This window comes from Bombyx mandarina, chromosome 17, assembly GCF_030267445.1.
Source record: "Bombyx mandarina strain Sakado chromosome 17, ASM3026744v2".
NCBI classification, from domain to species: domain Eukaryota; kingdom Metazoa; phylum Arthropoda; class Insecta; order Lepidoptera; family Bombycidae; genus Bombyx; species Bombyx mandarina.
In genome coordinates this window covers 7,773,218-7,795,302 of record NC_143223.1, presented here as the reverse complement: position 1 = coordinate 7,795,302, position 22,085 = coordinate 7,773,218, and the positions used below count along the sequence as shown (strand labels likewise).

Sequence of the window (22,085 nt, the reverse complement as noted above, 5' to 3'; positions counted from 1 at the left end):
GATTGCGACGAAGGTCTTGATGAGTAAACCCACAGACACAGCCCGCTGAGTTTCTCGCCGGATCTTCTCAGTGGGTCGTGTTTCCGATCCGGTGATAAATTCTGCGAAGCACGGCTCTTGCTAGGGTTCGTGTTAGCAACGTCGTCAGGTTTGAGCCCCGTGAGGTCACCTACTAGTTAAGGTTACGCTGAAATAGCCTCTCAAGGCTATCAGCTTAGGTAGGAATAAAAAAAAACAATAGAAAGCATTTAAAAAACATGTGAGTTTAGTTAAATCATCTAAGTACATAATTATGGGTAAAATTATTCTATATCTCTAATTTAATCATAAAGTTTAATGGTAAAGTTATACATAACTTTAGGTAAGGGAAGGGTATCAGAGCAAATTGACATCATAACGTGAATGTCGCCTCGAGACTACGTAGCCCTCCTGGCTGAGACGTTGCTCGCCCACCTGTCCTGGTGAAACTGCAAATAAAAAGCCACTGGGCCACCACTAATCCTTCAATCCTAAAAAAAACTACGAAGTTTCATTTATATTCTCCTTGACGGCTGCCCCACCTACCTTTAAAATTGGAGAATTTAGCTGCTACGCGGTAGACATAGGCATCGAAAATTCGTTCACGAAGACAAAAGAGATATTTGCCACGAAGCATAGGTACGGCTCGGCAATGAGAACCCCTGAAAATGAAGGCGGGTCAACATAAAATTAGATGCCCTGGCCTTAAGTATTTCCGCTAATATATTAGTTTAATAACTTGTAGTACTTAGTAGAATATAGTCTGAAGACCCTATAGCTAATGTAAATAAATACACACACATGAATACAAAATTGTGAAAAAATCACGCTTGGTCACCCGGCCCCAATGTAGGACTCCCAGTGTTATGGGAACCAGAAACTTACATACTCACCTACCTAAATTTTATTGTAAAAACGTATATTAGTAGGTACGTTTTTTAAATAAATGAATAGATAATAAACACCCAGACAAAGAGCAAACAAATCTGTTCATCACACGAATGGTTGCCCGATGTGGGAATCGAACCCAAGATTTTCGGCGCAACAGTCAGGGGTGCTAACAACTGCTCTACCGAGTCAGTCAGATATGAATTCATGATTATTTACTTTGCTTTCGAATACTGTCTATGCTGTAAGACAGGAAAGTTATGATAACTTATTGTCAACTTTACATACAACTATTAAATCTTGTAAGTTGGTTCAAATTATAGTTACTAATTAATTGTAAAAAGAAATACACTATGTCCAATGTTTTATTTGTGGCTTAAAGTCGTTGCTGAGCGACCATTTATATCTACAATTCTATAACGTCCAATGTATTTTGATCAACCCCTCAGTCCACGTGAAGGTTTTGGGCGGATACGTAGTTTGTCGTATTTATTATTGAAACAAGTTAATTTGTTTTCCTGATCGTAATGCTCCGACATACGCGTATGTTGTTTTCAAATGATAAATTATGGTTCGATGTGAATGATTGATTACCTCGACCCTATAAAAGACTAAAATGCGTTTGAACTTTTTTAAAGTATTATTAACCATAAATCAAGAAAAGTGTTAAAGTTTACGGAGTAATGCCATGACTCAATGTACCACAACTACCCCCGAAAAGTACAATGCCAGAATGCGTACTGTCACAGAAGAGAAGTTGATGGTAAATACCTATTTAATTTGCAAATATGTAAATGCAATTTAATATTTGTTTATTTTACTATTTGTGACCTCGGGACAACAGGCGAGCCGACAGCTTATCTATTCTCAAGCAGTTTTATCCAGAGTCCATCAACACCATAAGTGAATGCTGGGCACATAGGATCGAAGTTTTCTTTGTTGCATAGGTGGTCTTCAGAGCATTATCAGATTTCCAACTGTTTATAAAGTATTTATTAACAGCCGAAGTATTTTAAAGATACATTACCTACATCCTATTATTTACTATTTTTTACTTACTATTTTTTACTGGTGGCAGGACCTCTTGTGAGTCCGCACGGGTAGGTATCACCACCCCGCCTTTTTCTGCCGTGAAGCAGTAATGCGTTTCAGCTTGAAGGGTGGGACAGCCGTTGTAACTCTACTGAGACCTTAGAACTTATATCTCAAGGTGGGTGGCGCATTTACGTTATAGATGTCTATGGGCTCCAGTAACCACTTAACACCAGGTGGGCTGTGAGCTCATCCACCCTAAAAAGCAATAAAAAAATCTGGAATAGTATCGTGTGTTGTCTGAATTGTTTTTACATCATAATTTGGACTGTTTCTATTAAAATATGATTATGATAGATGGACATTTTTTGATTGATTTACGCTAACTGAAAGAACTGTGTCTAAAACATACGTAACCTTTGCACTTGCCTTTGTCAATGTTTACACCCTTCTAACAGATTGCAGTTGTCATCGTTAGTTAACAGACTCGAGTTACGTACCTACTCAAGTTCAATTTTATTAAATTTAAATACTGTCTCCTTCAGGTAGCGGTGCGCGTGCGCCCATTACATTCTGATGAAGGCCCTCGCATTGTTCACGTGGTCAGTGATAAGGTAAATTAAAATCACCTTTTTTAGTATGTATAACGCCACGATAAGTACTGGTAGGCAGCGGCTTGGCTCTGCTCCTGGTATTGCTGAATTCCATGGGCGACGGTAACCACTCATCGTGAGGTGGGCCGTATGCTCGTCTGCGTACAAGGGCAATAAAAAAAAGTACACAGCCCAACAGTAGTACAGTAGTATGACGGTGAAAAACATTTTTTCAGTTTATTTGATGCGGCTAGATCGTTAGGACAGATTTTGCGCCAGTTACGTTAATATTGTTATAAGCTTATTTTAATTAAGTATTATAGTTCTTGTATGATATGCCACTTAGTTTAAAATCACGTCACAACTGAGCACGATTTCGTTTCTTAGTACGCCACAGATACTGTTAAAATATCTAAAATATATCTGAAATATATCTAACTTATGTTAGTAAAATGAGACTGAAATTGTCTGTGCTGTATACATTACAAATTAAATTCTACAAACACCAGTATGTACTGCTTTGAATCATTGCCAAACGCCCAAGTTTTCATCTCAATGTCGTATCTCTAACATTTTTAAATAACGCTTTGACGTAGACTTGGTTAAAACTGTCCGTTTCCTCAATTTATAGATAAACGTTAGTATAAGATAGCAAGTTGCTATATAAAAGTACTAATTTCTGTTTTAATGAGAGAGAAAAAAAGACTACATACGTTATTGGATTAATACATTTTTGTTATTGTTCTGAAAAATATAACAGAACTGATAGAATTATTTAAAAAAATATATATCTCATATAGATTGTATGTAATTTTAGTGTTTCAATTTCAAAGTGTTGAATTTAGATATTATTATCGGTTTGATAGGTTTGTTTCAATATTTTGTTACATTATAAAGGTAAGTTAAACTCGGCCCGCTTTGCATATCGATCTTTGATTAGATTGATGCTGAACATTACAGGATCACCCGCAAAGCCAATCTGAAGATTTCCTGAAAATTTTATCGACTTCATCGGTGGAGCGGTTTTAGAGTCAATTATGAACATGACATACACGCATGAAGTTAAATATATAAGTATTTAGATTTTGATACTTTTAACGCAGCATTATTGACTTTGCCAAAAAAGAAATGGTATTATGTGGGCATTTTACGTCAGAGACGTGACGTATTACATATTATTAGAAGACACGAGTTGGTATGCATACGAAGCTAGCGATTGAAATAGGCAGGTAGTTATTAGTTTAGTCATTTTATTTCTCCTACCTAATTACCAGTAGCCTTGAGGGGCTATTCTGGTTTCATCGGACTAGTAGGCGAGCTCACGGGGCTCAACTTGAGAGATTTTGATACTATCTGGAAGGTTAGTTGTGTAGCTAATATTACTGCGTACACTTAAAATGGTTCTAGAATAGAAAAGGATTTCTTTAATATTTCTCAGAAATGTGTTTTGATGTTTTGATGAAAGATAGGGACAATACAAAGCTAGATTGGGGTTAGAGAAGTATATTTACCATGAGAATGGTATGTAGTAAAAATTAATAACAACATCTTATAAATTTTTTCATTTATTACAATGGAAGAAAAATAATTTGATTTTATTGGAATAGGTACCTTATAAAAATATTTCCAAATTGAAAAAATCTGATTTTCACGTGGTGCCATTTACTGTGTAATTAAAAATATTTATTACGTAATGATGACGTCATAAATAACAAACGACTGAAGCTACAATCGCTTTAGCGGGAAATTGGAAAATGGTTTTTTAAACATAATTTTGAAATAAACATATTTTTCGTCTGTTTCTTGTTTTTGAAATACGAATTTGTTCGTAGTTGGGTCGTCTTTATATCAGTTCCGGGTTCGTCTAACGAATGCTTCTGTTGTATCTACAAATGCTCAAATTCGAACTAATAAAAATGTCTGTTAGATGCTAGTTTTGGAGGATGAGTCTGACAACAGGCGGGATGTTCTACGGCAACGTCGTCTTAATGAAAAGCATTATGTTTACGATCGAGTATTCGGGGAAGAAAGTACGCAGGTAAGAAGTCACGACGGTATTGCGTTGTTTATTTTAAATGTTTTTGGTTTAAATATACCCAGATGTTGATACTCGTAATTTTAGTTTCTATAGTAGAATTTTAAAAGTTACAGTAGAAACTTTGACCTTCCTTTCGTTGCATGGGTACTTCAAGGTAAACCGATAATAACGAGTATGAAAACCGACTACTAAACTAGTTTAGTCAAACCTGAATCGCAAACTAGGTCTCCGACTTCAAATCTATACCTTTTGTCAAAATGTAATATTAATACTTGTTTAGTGTTTTTAAATAAACAATAAGAGTAAAATCCGGTATAATTTTCTGTGATTCACTATCGCCAAATACCTAAAACAAAATAGTTTTGTGATGAACTGAGCGCCACCTATCGAATGATAATGGTACAATGCTCCAAATATTTTCCGAAGTATCAATAAGAATACATTTTTATCGTAGTCAAATGAATTCAATTTTCCCACACTTGCCTGTAGGTAGGTGTTGAATACACTACCTCATTCTTCCTCCACTCCCTCTTCTTCTCTGGTTCGGTCTGTTACACCCTAGACCGGATATCCATCCGGAAATGGATTCTCAGCATTAAAAAAAGGTGTTGAATACACTTTTGCATTATCTTGAAAAAAAAAAAAACTAATTACATTTTTCAAAATTTTTTGATTTTATATTAAGTAGTTACATTCAACAATCTGTGAACAATTCATGTAGGAAATATTGAGGTGCTGTTGACTGTTTTACCGGAATATGTTTTTAGACATATTTAATTAAAAAGTAAAAACAATATAAAATGTGCTTAGGAGGAAGTTTACGATGCAGTTTGTGCTTCTTTGGTGAGCGATACACTTCGTGGCTTCGCTGGAGCGGTATTTGCCTACGGTGCCACCGGTGCGGGGAAAACGCACACGATGACAGGCCTTATGACCCGCGCCCTGAACCACCTCTTCACTAGTATCGCGGAAAGCGAAGATCCTAATTCGTTTGAGGTATGTTACTATTCTCTAATTTTATTATTTTTATTTATTTATACTTTACTTCAGTTTTTCTTTTTAAAACCATAACATTTTGTTAGTAAGAATTACTTATAATCTATGTTAGTAACTTAAAAAAATCTAACACATAAATATCATTACATACATTTTATATCATTACATTTTTTTTCTTCCAAATTCCTGCTGCAAAGGCTTTTAATCAGCAGTCCCTCGATCTTGCTCGATATGATTTTCAGAAGACTGTTGCCACTGTTTCTGACTCGACGCAATAACGAGGCAGTTTTCTTCCGCATTATTGCAAAGAGATTAATTTAATTATGTTTTACATTACATACGCATACTATCCTCCTTGCTTCGCGTACTCCAGTGCTGAGGGTCGTGACCTTCACGGAACACTTTCATTTGGACTATGTTCGTTCCCTCATTTGTATACTACAAAAATCCTGAAATGTTATTTTATGTTTACTGTCACAACATATAACGTATTATGTTTGTTTGGCCCACCTGCTGTTATAGTTCTTTTTTTTCCTACCTAAGGTGATAGCCTTGAGAGGCTATTTCAGCGGAACCTTAACTAGTAGGTGAGCTTACGGGGCTCAAACCTGACGACGTTGCTAACACGAACCCTAGTAAGAGCCGTGCTTCGCAGAATCTACCAGCGGATCGTTTGGGGCGACGTCGACTGCTTTCCATTCTTTCCGCAGGATCGGGAATGTAGTTATCGGCCGCCACGATGAGAGGGTTCTCGTGTCGTGCCGCTTTATCGAAGTGGGTGTTATAGTAATCAATAAATAAAGCAACGTAAATTCCGCCATCTTGACACATGAGAAGTCTCAATTGTATCAGAAATCCTGAAATTTCCCTAGAGAGACAAAATAAAATGAGATAAAAAAAAAATCTCATTAACAATATGATCCATGTAACATACATAAGTTATATTTTATCCATTTTCAATATATACACAGGCAATTAATACATACTACATATTAATTACGTACTATATAATTATAAAACAATGCGAGTATGATAAGTTTTGCGAAGAAAATTCAGTAACCCAGCCAACGTATGATCTGCAGTCAAGCGTTTTATGTGACAGAGATACATATGTTTGAAGTGCGATCATAATTAATTGGTACCACACGCGCGTCTTCATGACACTTCATGTTTATCTAAGACTCATTTGATAATTTTAAATGCCTCGTAGTCTTAGCCTGTTTAATTTGAAACGTAGAATTATGTTTTACCAGATTTTCATATAATAATATGTACATAACTCTATAATTAATCTACAAACATTTTTAATTGATATAATTTCATTACACTTTTTGCGCATGGCAGAGGAGAGGGACAATCAGAATAATTTGTAGACTGTCCAGATGCGTAACAAGTTAAATAATGAAAATTCAGATAAGTAGAATTTTGGCTGTCATTAATATGGAGCTCAAGGTTGATTTGTCTGTGTAGACGTGTATAGAATAGAATCGACTTAAAAAGAAGCTTTCTCGCGTCCTATATCTTTTGTTGCAGGTTCTGAAACCACGCCTTTGTTAAATTTTCAATACAATTGATACTCGATGCTTCTTTAAATATAATGTAGGTCTAATAGTGCGGTCTAACTTATTTTTGTTTGTCTATTTACTTTGTTGTTGTTGCTTGTAATAATAAATATACAAAAGAATAGCTTTTTCATTTCGCTTACGTAATTGTTTCGTGCGTTATATTTTAGTTGGGAACTTCTAGACATTGTGCAGTAAGTAAGTCAGTCATTGAAATAACTAATGTGAAATCAAGGTATCTTAGTTTACCGACACTGTTTCTAAATGCACTAATATTGGTTCTATTGTTATCTAGCGCAATACGGCAAATTTACCAACACGTCGTGATTCCAGTGTTTGCACAAAAAATCGTTTACTCATACCTACTCGGTTTACACTGTAGTTCGCTTTATCATTGTCTCACGTAATCTTCAGTGACGCAAGGATACGTTTATTATTTTATAAAAGTTCTTGTCAATATTTATGTAGACTATTCAAACACTATTTATTATGTTTGACTCTGAAAAGCAAAGAGTTCAATGCGGGTTGGTGATCTATTTATGTTAGCAAATTAGTATTTGATAAAGTTTTATAATTTATGGTACATGGTAATTTTTTTATAATTTCAAGCATTTCGTTGTACTTTTAAACGTGTATGTTTACATAAAATATTTAGCTCTGTAAGATTTTTGTTACAATATACAGGTATATTCCCATAATGTGAGCTCGTCACCTATTTAGGCTATAAAAAAATGAACGCGAATTGCGCCACGTGCATTTTGAATCAAAGCCTCTATTGTATTTTATAATCTGAATATTGTGTAAAATATTTAGGGATATACAAATTCATAGTTATGAGAAATATCCCAAAGGCGATGGTGACAAATTATTCTGTTTGTGATTTTAATTTTCAGGCGCCCCAAATTGATTAAAAACGTGGGTGCAACAACGGCACATACTCTATTTTTAATTTGATAAAAAATTTATATACAATGGCGCGTATTGGTCATAAAATATTTTATTACAGAAAATAAGTTGCATTGTTACTACGATTTAATAACTGATATTGCATTTGGCTGAATTTTTTTACTCGTTTTTTATCTGTATTGTAATCATTGATAAAAAGAAAAAATAATTCGAGACGCTTACCACGATACGTTATCTTTACAAACACTTAAATAAATTTTACCTACGGTATGCTAGTGTACCTAACTTTGTGTTAAATTTTATAATGCTATTTATCTTCACAAATGAAAACGGGATTTGATAGTTTAACCTTAATCCACTTAAAAGGTACAGGCAGGTGCAAATAAATTACGCCAAGGCAACATTTCTAGGTTAAATGTGAACAAACACGAGAGATTTCTGTTATAAATGTAATAATTTTATAAAGTAAAGTGAAAATTATCAAAGTACAGTAAAGAAACAATCAAAAAAAGATTCTTAAGGTCAATTTGATACAAACAATGACAATAAGTTGATCTCATAAATTTAAGATTAATATATTATATAACACAGAGCGTATGTACATTAACTTATTAGCATGACATTTGTGTTTTCAAGGTCATAATATCTATATATTAATACGTGAAGCAAAAACTTTGTACCCCTTTTTACGAAAATTCCGCGGACGGAGGAGTATGAAATTTCCCACGCTTAAAGAGAATATGGAGAAGAAGTGCAGAGTGCTAATATTTTTTTTTAAATTATGTATAAAAATACATTAAATCAATAAAGAAAACATTACACACACTACCATGTATGTGACACACAAGTCATACTTTTATTATTGCTTAAAATCTTTAGCAAATTTAGAATAGGTTAATATTGTTTATGTTTAATATTATTTGCCTAAGTGTAGTCTTGACGAAATCTGTGATTATAGAAGTATAATAGTCTTTAACAATAGAACCTTAATAATGTTCAAACTTATAATTTCAATTAATTATAGTCGAATTTCGATTACTGCGGGACCACTAGTTTTAATAATAATAGTGTATCCAGCTAGGTTGAGCCTAGTATATGATAAAATCCCCCCGTAGTAGTACTATACTCATCTATAGGATGTTAGTTGAAGATTTTTTTTTTTATTTTTCTTCTTTTACTTTATCAGCATAGACTAAAAAGAATTTCAGATTTTATTGTTTCCCAAATTGGAAAGAGGCAAGTCTATTTCTTCATTTTCCACGTCTCTTTTGGTTTTATAATTAACTTCGTTGCGGAACTCAAAATAAATTAGCTCTGTAAGTTTGACTCTCATCAATCACTCGTTTCGTGTGGTTGCTGTTGATTCTAGCTACACAGAAGCTATAGTAATGCAAGTGAATGGCTGATAAATACCCGAATACTTTCATATAAATTTCTGTATTACCTAATCCCTAATTCCTACCGCAACTAGAAGAAGATTGTAGGATTGACTTGAGAACGTCGGGGTCACAACCCGCACGTACTATTATCGAGTAATGATCATAGGAATTAGGAGGAATATTCCACGGAAAAATAAGAGGGCATATTACTACTATGGGCGGATGATGAGAAAATAGGCATTATAAAGTCAAAAGCGTGGCCAAAAATTGCCACAGAATTGCCAAAATAAAATCTTCTAAGCTTCAAGATTTCCTTTACGTATAGGATGTTATCAATAGATAATAACTAATTGTGAAAACTCACAACAAAGCTAGACCATTCGTTCTTTTAGTTGTAATTTATAATATCTAATTGATTGTAAAGGCAAGTAAAAGTTTTCCATAATTTATGCAGACACGTAAACAGAGTGCTTTAGTCGTACTTATGTCGGCTCAAGGACCTTGACCGCTCGGAAATGGTTAGGTATTTCCTTATGCATATCCAGCAGTGTTTATCAGGGTTGGAATTGTTTCATGCAGATTGCAGAGTAATATTTCGACAAAAAAAAAGTATGAGGACACAAATTTGCATTTTGAATACCTTATTATGTAGAGTAGGGAAATTGTTTCCAAAAATGAAAAGGTGACGGTGTTAGTAACTTACATGATAACATAAAAATTGCTATATCTACGAGTATAGGCGTTTTTGGACACATTTCAGTAACAATTAAAAATAAGCTGCGTCCGCTGCTTAGCGTCCGCCACCTCCGTTCCTATTAGCGGGGCGATGAGACTTGAATATATTAAAACATTAAAAATATTACTTGCGTTTATTTTATTTGGGAAACTAACAGCACTATAAATAAATATACGTACCTACAACAGAAACAATAAACGTTTTCCCCGTTGACAAATGAAACCAGTAGATACTGAAGATTGGCTGTAAATCATCTTACAAAATACCAAATAGCCTTTTTCATATTTTTTAGGTGATACAAAAAGTAAACATTAGAGAATTTCGTATCATGCACGTTATACGATTGTTAGGAGAAAATTTATTCATGCTGTGGACAGTTTGACGCGGAAATACAACTGAATTTATTTATAACTAGCGACCCGCCCTCGCTTCGCTTCGGAAACTGTAATTTATTATTGATTTCTCCACTATTTAATGGATGTTATTATACATATAAACCTTTCTCTTCAATCATTCTATGTATTAAAAAAAACCGCATCAAAATCCGTTGCGTAGTTTTAAAGATTTAAGCATACATAGGGATATTTTTTTTTTTTTTTTTTTTTTTTTTTTATTGCTTAGATGGATGGACGAGCTCACAGCCCACCTGGTGTTAAGTGGTTACTGGAGCCCATAGACATCTACAACGTAAATGCGCCACCCACCTCGAGATATAAGGTCTAAGGTCTCAGTATAGTTACAACGGCTACCCCACCCTTCGAACCGAAACGCATTACTGCTTCACGGCGGAAATAGGCGGGGTGGTGGTACCTACCCGTGCGGACTCACAAGAGGTATAGGGACAGAGAAAGCGACTTTGTTTTATACTATGTAGTGATAAAGGAAAGTTTGTTAGACAGATTCAAACTGATTATTTTCATACTGTATAAAAATCATTGGTCGTTCAATAATAACCTATGATCAACATGCGAAGTAAATGTTTCAAATCTTCCATCTTTCAATTCACTTTATATACATTTCATAGTAAGTGACGGTGCTATGTTGCTAATTATACAGAGCGAATAAAAATATTGTGTAATAAAGAAGGGTAAACGGCCTTTAAGTCTTTAAGTACCAACTCTAAGTATGAAAGCTAACAATTGATAAGCCTTATTTAAGACTAGCGAAACGCCCTCGCTTCGCTTCGGAAACATTAAATTTTATTATTGATAGTTGAGTCCCGCGATGTTACTCGCGGTTATAGTAGTACCGCGGGTGACGCCGCGGGGCGAAGCTAGACAAAAAAAGTAGCCTAAGTTACTCTTTATATCATCAACTACCTGTCAGTGAAAGTCCCGTCAAAATCGGTCCAGCCGTTCCAGAGATTAGCAGGAACAAACAAACAGACAGACAGACAAAAAAAAAATATGTAAAAAATGTTATTTTGGTGTATGTACCGTATATATATTCATATGCATGTAGTAAAAAGTGGTTATTTCAACATTACAAACAGACACTCCAATTTTATTTATATGTATAGATTTCATTGACGTCAACAATGAGCATCAAAAGTAAAAATACAAATAAATACTAAAATCACAATTTTTTATGTCTAAATTGGTGGACAAACTCACGGCTCACTTAATGTTAAGTGTTTACCGGATCCCACAAACATCAACAACATAAATTCCGCCATCATTTTGAGACATGAGTTCTAAGTCTCACTTTTACAGTACAACGGCTGCTCCTCCCTTCACACTGAAACGCATTACCGCTTTACGGCAGAAATCGGCAAGATGGTCACTCTAACCCGTTCGAGCTTAGAGCTTACAATAAGTATGTAAGTATAACTCTGTAAAACTCTGAGAGTACAGGCAAATGAATAAAAAAATTATTCTATAGCAGCCTGACTAAAATATCGTACTTGAGATTGGAACTATAAAATAAAAATCTTAAAATTTATTTGATCAAAAAAATTGCGAGTATCTATCTGGTGTACACAAAATTCTGGCAATCCTTCGTTTATTGCATACCGTGCGTATAATACATAAATTAAAATCACAGATATTGCTCTCAGTAGATCTATATAACCACGTTTTTGGTCTATAATTTCAGGTCTTAAGCAACGGAAAAATTTGCCATTGCGTATCTTAGGGATGGTATTAATTTTAGTTTTTTTTTTGTTTTAACCTGGTGCAACGAACGAGGTTTCCATATTTAAGTCATAGTAAGGCATAGTTAGTGGATAACGAGAGATTGGAAAGAAGGTGTAGTGAGTAACACAACTGAATGTAGCGCTGTCGCAGAAAAAAATGATTGACTAGCATCCCCTTCGAAATAACAAGAGATTTCAAATATTGTTTAATGGTTGTCACAGTTTTAAATAAGAAGAAATTATCCACATAATCACAATGCGTAGGTTTATTAGTCCTAACTAGTATGTTTAGTGCGAGTTTTTTAACTTCTTGATCGCGTAAAAGTTAACTCTTTGTATAGAGTTGGAACAGCGCCCCTAGCGGCTAACGAAGGGAAGCTGTTCCAACTCCATACAATTTTTTACGCTATCGAGAAGTTAAAAAACTGGCACTAAGCACTCAGATGATTGGTTTTTCGTTTGATAAAAAAGCTGAGTAAAAATGAATCATAATTTAAAATAAAGAACAGTAGAGCTAAATTTTTTTTAAACTTAAATTTTCATATCGGAGGGGAAGCCATAGACATCACCGCGTTAATAGCACCGTATACTTTGAAATAGCAAGTCGACATCTCAAGAAGCTGTGTTTTTATTAAATTCTAAACAATGCCATAGTTTCTCTCTGTCTATCTCTCTCTCTCAATCTCTCTCAAATACTTTTTTTTAACTCCTCGTTCATAACTACCGACATGTAGTTAAAAAGATATAGCTAAATAAAGTGGAACTAAGAATTATGCTAAGTATTTCACTACAGGCGTCGAACGCTACAAAAATTTCCACCTTAATTACATTTTGAAGGATGTCCAGATAACGTATGTATGCTTATCTATTCCGAATAAAATCAATAAGGTACAAGGTCATATATCAATATATTGTATATATAATATGTTGGTACTACATGTTTTAATGACAACATTCATCAATTACGTGTTTGTGGTTTCGAGAAGGTTGTGGAGGTTCGAACACCTCGCCAGGTCATTACCGATACCTCCCTATTCCGACCTTCGATACATAGAGTCAGGTGAAATACTAGGTGTTGCTTTGCATCTGCATGCATCTTGCATTTGTTGAGGCACGTAATATAGGGTTGGTATATTTAACTGTTCTTAATTACACAAAGAAGGCTTTTACATCCTTATTTTACTAAGTGTAGACTCAAAATCAAAGAAAATCCTTTTTGTAGTACAATTTAAGATCGCACAATCTTGTAGAAAGCTTAGCCGTTTGGGAATGTTGCGCTTGCGGCCCGGTTATTCACAAGGTTTTTTTTTCGTTATGTAAGCAAGTGTTCAAATACCTTATAAATACCAGTTATTAAAATAAATTGAAAACTTATTTACAGTATTAACTATTGAAAGACGTTTATTCCGCTATTTATAATATTTTAATAAATACAAAACTAAATATTAATATTTGTCGTATACAATCAGAACGAGCCTGACTAATATGGTTAATAATACTAAAGGCACACTAAATTTGCCTTAAGATTTTGATGATGAGATAGATTAGCATAATTCTATCACATAGCTATGATATTTTTTTTTTATAACTCTCTTTTCCACTCATTGGTAATAAGAGTATGAAAGTCCTAGCGTATTAATTTATGATCATCATAAAATAGCGTACGAGGCAAACTGTACGTAGTGAGGGTTCTGTGCAGGTGCCTATTTCCGCCGTTAAGCAGTAATGCGTTTCGGTTTGAAGGGTGGGGCAGTCGTTGTAACTAGACTGAGACCTTAGAACTTATATCTCAAGGTGGGTGGCACATTTAAGTTGTAGATGTCTATGGGCTCCAGTAACCACTTAACACCAGGTGGGCCGTGAGCTCATCCACCTATCTAAGCAATAAAAAAAATTGCATTTTGATTGCTGATCATGTGCAATTTAAACCGACTTGAACCGCACCGGCTGATTTACTTCATGAACTTCGTCGGTCACGATTTTTATAGAAACTGTATTTGCTTAATGCTAATCTAGCAAAACTATCGAATCCCGCAGGCGGGTACCAATTTTTCTAATGAAATACGTACTCATCAAATGTTCACCCATCAAATAAATAAAAAAACAAAAAAAACTACGTACGTTTTTTTTTGGTTACGTCGTCCAAGTATTATTTGTTTTTTAAGCTACGAAAGAACTATTGTAAATAGTTACCATAGTATTACGAAGAATACAGCTTGAAGTCACCTTGGCATGAGTCATATCTGCTGACGTCACGAATGCTCTATAGAAGAAAGCGACGATCAAATATTCATTGGTATTACCGGGAGACGAACCATTCATTGTGTTAACCTTTGGAATTGAACCTGCCATTAGGGGTAATTATAGTCACTGTATCGTAGAGTGTTTGACACTTTATTTTCTAGTACAATAGTCCGATTCATGTTATTTTTATTCCTGTTTTTGCATAAAAGTATATTTTTTGGCATAAATAGGTGAATGACTCACGGTGTTAAGTGATATCCGGGGGCCATAGACATCTCAACGTGAATGTCTCCATCCACCTGAGCTATTTCGTCTGAATTTCAATTGTTTAACATAACCCAAGTAAGTATAATTCGCACGGTAATATACTTTATGCTTTTTTGAACGCTTGATTTTTATAACACGGTACTATTGCATCACTTTGGATGCATTATACGAAGGCTTGTTAAGTACTTATTTCCTCAGGCAATCTAGTATAGGTATGCCTTCGGGATTCGAACACCGGCATAGTTGTATCACCAGACCTGTTCTCGTTTTAGCTTTGTAACTTCATGTTACTAAAAAGTCTCATGTGATAAATAAGTACCTTTGAGTAAATATATTACAGTAAAATTATATGGTGGTAATAATAAGGGTTAAAGTATGAAATGGCCGTTTTATTGTATTGTGTAGTGTTTATAGGTACTTCGAATTGACATAGAACCTTCATGGTTTGAGATTTTTGAGTGATCCTTTTTTCAAATGGTACATATGAGGTTCTTCTTTTAAAAAAAGTGCAACATTCGATTATCGACTTTCAGGTGTTTTTTTTATTCAGCTTAGACAAGATGGATAATTGGAAAATTCGAGTGATGTTTTAATACGAGATCCGACGCAGAACTAACGCTGCAGAAACAGCTCGCGATATCAATGTTACGTTTGGAGAGGGGACTGCTAATGAACGCACCGTGTGCTTTTGGTTTAAACGCTTTCGTGATCGAAATTTTGATTCTAAGAATGAATTACGTGGAAGACCGCCCACAAATGTGAATAACAATGAATTGAAAGATATGGTGGAAGCCTATCCGAGCCAAACTACCCAGGAATTAGCGGCATGGTTTAACGTTACCATACCAGCAATATTGACTCATTTGCGTCAAATCAATAAAATCAAAAAAATATGAAAAATGGATGCCTCATGATTTGACTGATCTGCATAAAGAAAAGCGTATTGAAACTTGTGTTGCCTTGTTGAATAGATACAGAAATGAAGGAATATTGGATCGAATTGTGATATGTGATGAAAAGTGGATTCTTTACGATAAACGTAAGCGAAAAATACAATGGTCAGTAGGCTTAGTGCGAGTTTCAAAAATCGAATCGAATGACTCGCATCGAGTGGACGCTCTTCACGGTGAAACGTGCGGAGCTCTGAGTGCGAGTTACTCGATTTGCAGGACGTTTATTCATCTTGAGAAGCAATAATTTTTTCTTTTATATTGGTAGCACGCAAGGTTTTTTTTAAGGCGTTTAATTGAAATGCCAAGCTTCCTAACGATAGTTATAATTAGTCGGGTAATGGGTAATGTACCTGTGCTTAGTGCGAGTTTTTTTTAATTACTCAGTCGATGTTAATTTTATGTTTAATTTGTGTGAGTTTGTATCAGTGCCACCTAGTGGTAAGCTTATGAATCTCATTTTGTGGGAGAGAGAAGGTTTGTTTATGTTGCTGTCTCATGTATCGAATAGTTTTACCGAAGTGAGCCTCTCGATTAATGTATGTGCGAGTGCGAGTTACAAATTAATGGATTTTGAGAGTATTTCTTCACTTTCAAGCAAGTTAAGTAGTCACTAAAAATTTTGCCGTGAAACCAATACAATATCAAGATTTTTTCTTTCGTTTTTAATAATAATGTTGTTTTTTAAGGTTTTATCTATTCTAATGGTTTATACACATATATTTTTTCGGTTAGAAAATTTTATAGACGTCTAGCTAGTTGTAAATATATATATATGACGGAGGAGAAACGCTGAAGGAATGTTTTTAAAAAGTGTGACGTCAGCATTGTTGACGTCACGGTCATTAAGTTCTCGATGATGACTCATGTTTGGGCTTCCAAAACAAAACTTCACGAGAACTGCGTATATTGCACGAGAAGCATAACAACGTTACAGAGAGATCCGAACTGTACTACGGCTCGGACACGAATGAATAAACGCTTTTTTTTTTTTTTTTTTTTTTTTTTTTTCCTACCTAAGCTGAGAGCCTTGAGAGGCTATATCAGCGTAACCCTAACTTTAGTAGGTGAGCTCACGGGGCTCAAACCTGACGATGTTGCTAACACGAACCCTAGCAAGAGTCGTGCTTCGCAGAATCTACCACCGGATCGGAAACGCGACCCACTGAGAAGATCCGGCGAGAAACTCAGTGGGCTGTGTCTGAGAGTTAATTTACTCGTCGAGCCCTTCGTCGCAAGCGACGGGTTCGACGAGAACGGTGACCGGTGCTTGAAGTACCTAAAAGCACCGTTAGTGGATCGGGAGGATCCGAGATAACGTGTTTTGGGCGACGTCGACTGCTTTCCATTCTGTCCGCAGGATCGGGAATGTAGTTACCGGCGGCCACGATGAGAGGGTTCTCGTGTCGTGCCGCTTTATCGAAGTGGAATAAACGCTAGACAGCACGGCCGTATTTATAGGACTTAGTACACGTCAGCGTGTTTACAAGTATTAAACACGTGAGCGTGTTTACAAGATTTTAAAGTATTGAAATTACAATAAAAGGGACTGTTTAACATCAATTTCTTATCACAGAGTAATTAGTTGATGATCAGTAGGTAAATAGTCATATTTGCGCCGACATATATATATATATAAATTCTTTGCTTTCTCATTTAATACTTATTAAACCATTGCTTTTTTTTAGAGTTGCTTGCTGAGAGAGAGAGAGTGAGATAGAGTATTCTTTATTGTACACAAAATGAATAAATATTGCGAAACAATATTAACAAAAAAAAAAAGAGTACAATTCTTGGTCTTATCGCTAAGAGTGATCTCTTCCAGACAACCATTAGATGGACAAGAATAATTTCGAAATGAATTACACACTGTGTATAAAAAAAAACCTAGCTATTGAAATATATAAACACACACATACACACACACACACACACACACACACACACACACACACACACACACACACACACACATACATTTACATATTTACACATACATACATACAGATATATATTTATAAATTATATAGAAATTTGAACAATGTAATAATAATTTTGCTTTTTTACACATTTATAAATAAGGATGCTCGTAATAATTTTAGTATATTTGGGCCTCCTAATGAAGATCATCAACACTATTATCGTAAATACAATCATTTTATAAATGTTCAACGGGTAAATCATTAAACCTACATAAAACAAAATTTCTTTAATTAAAAAAAAGCTGAAATAATTAACTATTCCAAGATTAATTATGTTAAGTATGTCTAAATATGTAATTACAATAAAATAAATTCTATAATAAACTTCTAATTCTAATACTTCTAAAAGTTACTAAAAAATATGTTTATGCTGGGCAGTTTTCGTGTATTTTAAAGGTTACGCCATTACGGCAGAGTTTGCTTACGAAATAGCACCCTTAGAATGGAAGTGGTATAACTAAAAAATGTAAGATTAGTTTTGTATTTCAAAACACTTATGAATTATTATTGAGAACCTACATTTTAAGTAATACGTGAAGCAAAAATGTTGTACCCCTTTTTACGAAAATTGCGCGGACGGAGAAGTATGAAATTTCCCAACTTATAGAGAATATAGAGAAGTAGTGCAGATTGCTAATAATTTTTTTTTAATTATGCATAAACAATAAAAAATAAACTAAATCAATAAAAAAACCTTACACACATTACCATGTATTTGACACACACACACACACATGCATTTATACTTTTTTCTTTATTGATTTATCAATCTGTGGTCAAATTGAGAATATATTGATATTTTTTGTCTTTAATATTATTTTTCTATAATGTAGCCTTGACATAGAGCAATGATTATTATAGAAATGATGATAATAGAAAGGTGATAATAGAAGTATAATAATGTTCAAACTTAAAATTTAAATAAATGATGGTCTAATTTCGACCACTGGACTACCATTAGTAGATAATAATAAACATTACATAAAATATTACAATATTGAAGTTTACCAGAAAATAATAATTTTGGGTTGAGCCACTTTCATTCTAAAGGTACAAAATAGTATTGAACACGTGACATTACCCGAATAATTTTCAAAGTAGTCGGTTCCCATTAAAATACTGTTAAAATGCGTTGTATTTCATTTAGACGGTCTAAAGCCAAAACACCACGTGCTACCAATATACGAGAAATAATATTATTGCTGCTCTCGGTGAATAAACGTCCTGCGAATCGAGTAGCATATCTCAACTCACACTCACAATTCTTCATTTTTCACCGTATAGAACGTTAACTCGATTTGATTTTGATTTATTCATTTACAATTGAACAACTAGGAAAAAAAGATGAAAAGACATTTTGGAGGGACCGCGAGGAGCTAAATTGTGTGAATTGTTTTATTTTGCCTATTTAATGTTTCTTAGTTAATGTGTACTTAATATTTCTTCGGGTATAGGTGTAATTTTGAGATCGTCTTGGCCTAAAGGTTAAGGCGTCCGGTGCGGTGTATTCGTATCTTGCGATGCACCGGTGTTCTAATGCCGCCGGCGGGTATCAATTTTTCTAATAAAATACGTACTTACCAAATGTTTACGATTGGCTTTCACTGTAAAGGAATAGCATCATGTAATAATAATCAAACCCGCAAAATTAATTTGCGTAATTACTGGTGGTAGGAAGTCTTGTGATTCTGCACGGGTAGGTATCACCACCCTGCCTATTTTTGCCGTGAAGCAGTAATGCGTTTCGGTTTGAAGGGTGGGACAACCGTTGTAACTATACTGAGACCTTAGAACTAGTATCTCAAGGTGGGAGGTGGCATTTGCGTTGTAGATGTCTATGGGCTCCGGTAACCACTTAAGATTAGGTAGGCCGAGAGCTCGTCTACCCATCTATGCAATAAAAAAATAACGTTGGTTTAATAACTGTTTAGTATCTGTGAAAGTGCAAAAATGTAAAAAAATTAAACAAAACCGCTGGACGTAGCTTCGCGAAGTCTTCGAAAAAGTCCACTGAAAAAAATCTCAGTAAATAATCAGCATTTTACTGAGATTATATTTTATCCCATATTATCTGATCTCATTTCATTTCATTCCATGCCAATTGATTAATGCTTCAAATTAATCAAATCCATTTCACTCCATATTATCATTTTTCATAAAAAAAGATTAGGCTTTATGGCATGATACTTTTGCCTGTCTAGTTGGAAAAATAGAACTACTAAAGAAATACTCGATCGAAACGTTAAAACCCACTAATTTGTAACACGCACTCGCACAAATGTCATTCGTGGTACTAATTTCGGTAAAATTACTCGGTTACGAGATCACAACGTTAATATGAACTCGCACTCACAAAATAACACCGGGTACGTTTGCCGCTAGGGGCGCTGTTCCAATTGCATACAAATTTGAGCAAACTGGCTCGCTATCGAGAGCGTTACAAAACTCGCACTAAGCACACAGGTCAAACGCCGCAACAGTGTCCTAAAGCTAAGCTTATCAATAAAAAGGTAATGGTAACAGTTTGGTGGAATCAGCATGGTGTTATTCACTATAGCTTACTCCGATCTGCTCAAGCAATAATGGCAGATGTCTACCGTGCCGAACTCCGAACAATGATAGCAAAACTTGCAGTGAAACAGTCCCAACTCATGAATCGATCTTCACTTTTATTACTCCATATTAACGCGAGACCTCATACAGCACGAGAACCCGTTTTAACTCTACAGGAATTGCAATTAAAAACCATTCGTCACCCTCCGTATTCGCCAGACCTTGCTCCAACGGACTACCATTTTTTTCGTGATTTGGACAATTTTCTACGTGATAAAAAGTTTTCTTCCCGGGAGGCAGTACAAAATGCTTTCACACAGCTTGTAGAAACTAGATCACCAGAGTTCTATCGCAAAGGCATAAATGACCTTCCTATTAGATCGCAGCAATGTATAAATAATAATGGTAGATATATTGATTGAATAAATATGGAAAAAAAAAAAAAAACGAATTTCAATTCTTTAGTACAAATCAGCAATTTCATATTAAATAATAATATAATAATAAACTAAATAATAAACTAATATTAAAACTCAAGCTAGAGAAATTATAAGTCACATTTATGAAATGTATGCTGTGCTATTGAACTGTCAGTTTATTTACCATTTGGACGTGTAAACTACGGTGGAAACGTATTATTATCGTAAATGGCCGGTATGGATAATGGATATGAATGCCTCTGGTCACCGAAAATATTGGAATTGTTATCAATCATTCGTCGTTTCTAAATTATTAGCAAATAATCGCCTATAGCTCCACAAAACAGAGTCTTTTATAAGCAAGCACACGTGATTAGCGAAAGCGCACCATCATGCCTGTTTCTACCGCAGCGTATTCACTAAATATATAAATACAAAATTCGTTTGCCTATCGAGGGATTTACAATTTTAGGATTTAAGATTTTTTTAAGTATTCCATTTTCCATACTAAGTTTCCCAAAAAAGAGAAGTAAGAAAATTTTATATTTAGTTATCTTGAAATCTTAAACAAGAACAGGCCGGCGCAGCATTGCGTCTCACGTATTGTGCCAGGAGGACGCATCTTAAAGTTTCTTAGTAAAACTAGCACTGCTGATAACGAACTTGTAGGTTCTGTAAGACGCAGTGGAAACTATAGATACTCTGAGTGTAATGGCCTTGCAAAGAGAACAATAGACATGGTTGTGGTTATCCGACTAAGATGAACTTTGTTTTTAAAGATAGCAGCGAAACTCATGCAAACGGTGTTTGAAGGTTGAAAGCCAATGCTTTAATTATAATTTTTTTTTATTGCTTAGATGGGTGGACGAGCTTACAGCCCACCTGGTGTTAAGTAGTTACTGGAGCCCATAGACATCTACAACGTTAATGCGCCACCCACCTTGAGATATAAGTTCTAAAGGTCTCAGTATAGTTATAACGGCTGTCCCACCCTTCAAACCGAAACGCATTACTGCTTCACGGCAGAAATAGGCAGGGTGGTGGTACCTATCCGCGCGGACTCACAAGAGGTCCTACCACCAGTTTTGACCACCAAATTTGAGTCCAACACCAAAATATAATGATAAACATCAGGACTGCATGTCTTCGTTTTTCGAAACTGCAAGGGCATTGTAAGGACATTACCTGATCAAACAAGCTAATGACCTTGTCGCTACCTAGCAACCACTACGCCCTTAAAAATCTATGTGGATATCGCCTTTTTTACTGATGAATTAACGAATTGACGTACCTATACTTTTCATAAGGTAAGCTACACGAAAGCTTAAAAAAATAAACGCCGTAAAACACGCATATCATTGTTTAGTAGGAGCATTCTCATCGTAAAA

The 22,085-nt window shown here is 34.9% G+C and overlaps 1 protein-coding gene and 1 long non-coding RNA gene across 3 annotated transcripts in view; one reads left to right on the top strand and one right to left on the bottom strand.

Moving 5' to 3' along the window:
* The first annotated feature begins 932 nt into the window (after positions 1-932).
* The window catches only part of Kif19A (Kinesin family member 19A), a 46,248-nt gene continuing 25,095 nt past the window's right edge, over positions 933-22,085 (top strand). Inside the window, exons 1-4 of one of the 2 annotated variants that reach the window (XM_028188036.2) lie at positions 933-1,669; positions 2,484-2,552; positions 4,459-4,569; positions 5,380-5,565. In XM_028188036.2, coding sequence (XP_028043837.2) covers positions 1,595-1,669; positions 2,484-2,552; positions 4,459-4,569; positions 5,380-5,565 — 441 coding nt within the window. In that variant the 5' untranslated portion in view covers positions 933-1,594. The remainder of the gene's footprint in view (positions 1,670-2,483; positions 2,553-4,458; positions 4,570-5,379; positions 5,566-22,085) is intronic. The other variant, XM_028188035.2, reaches the window with a different exon arrangement.
* On the bottom strand, positions 4,556-6,719 carry LOC149501128 (uncharacterized). Its single transcript, XR_016324539.1, has 3 exons — positions 6,570-6,719; positions 5,079-6,014; positions 4,556-4,915 (listed from the first exon to the last, which is right to left on the bottom strand). It is a non-coding gene; the product is annotated as an uncharacterized LOC149501128 (long non-coding RNA).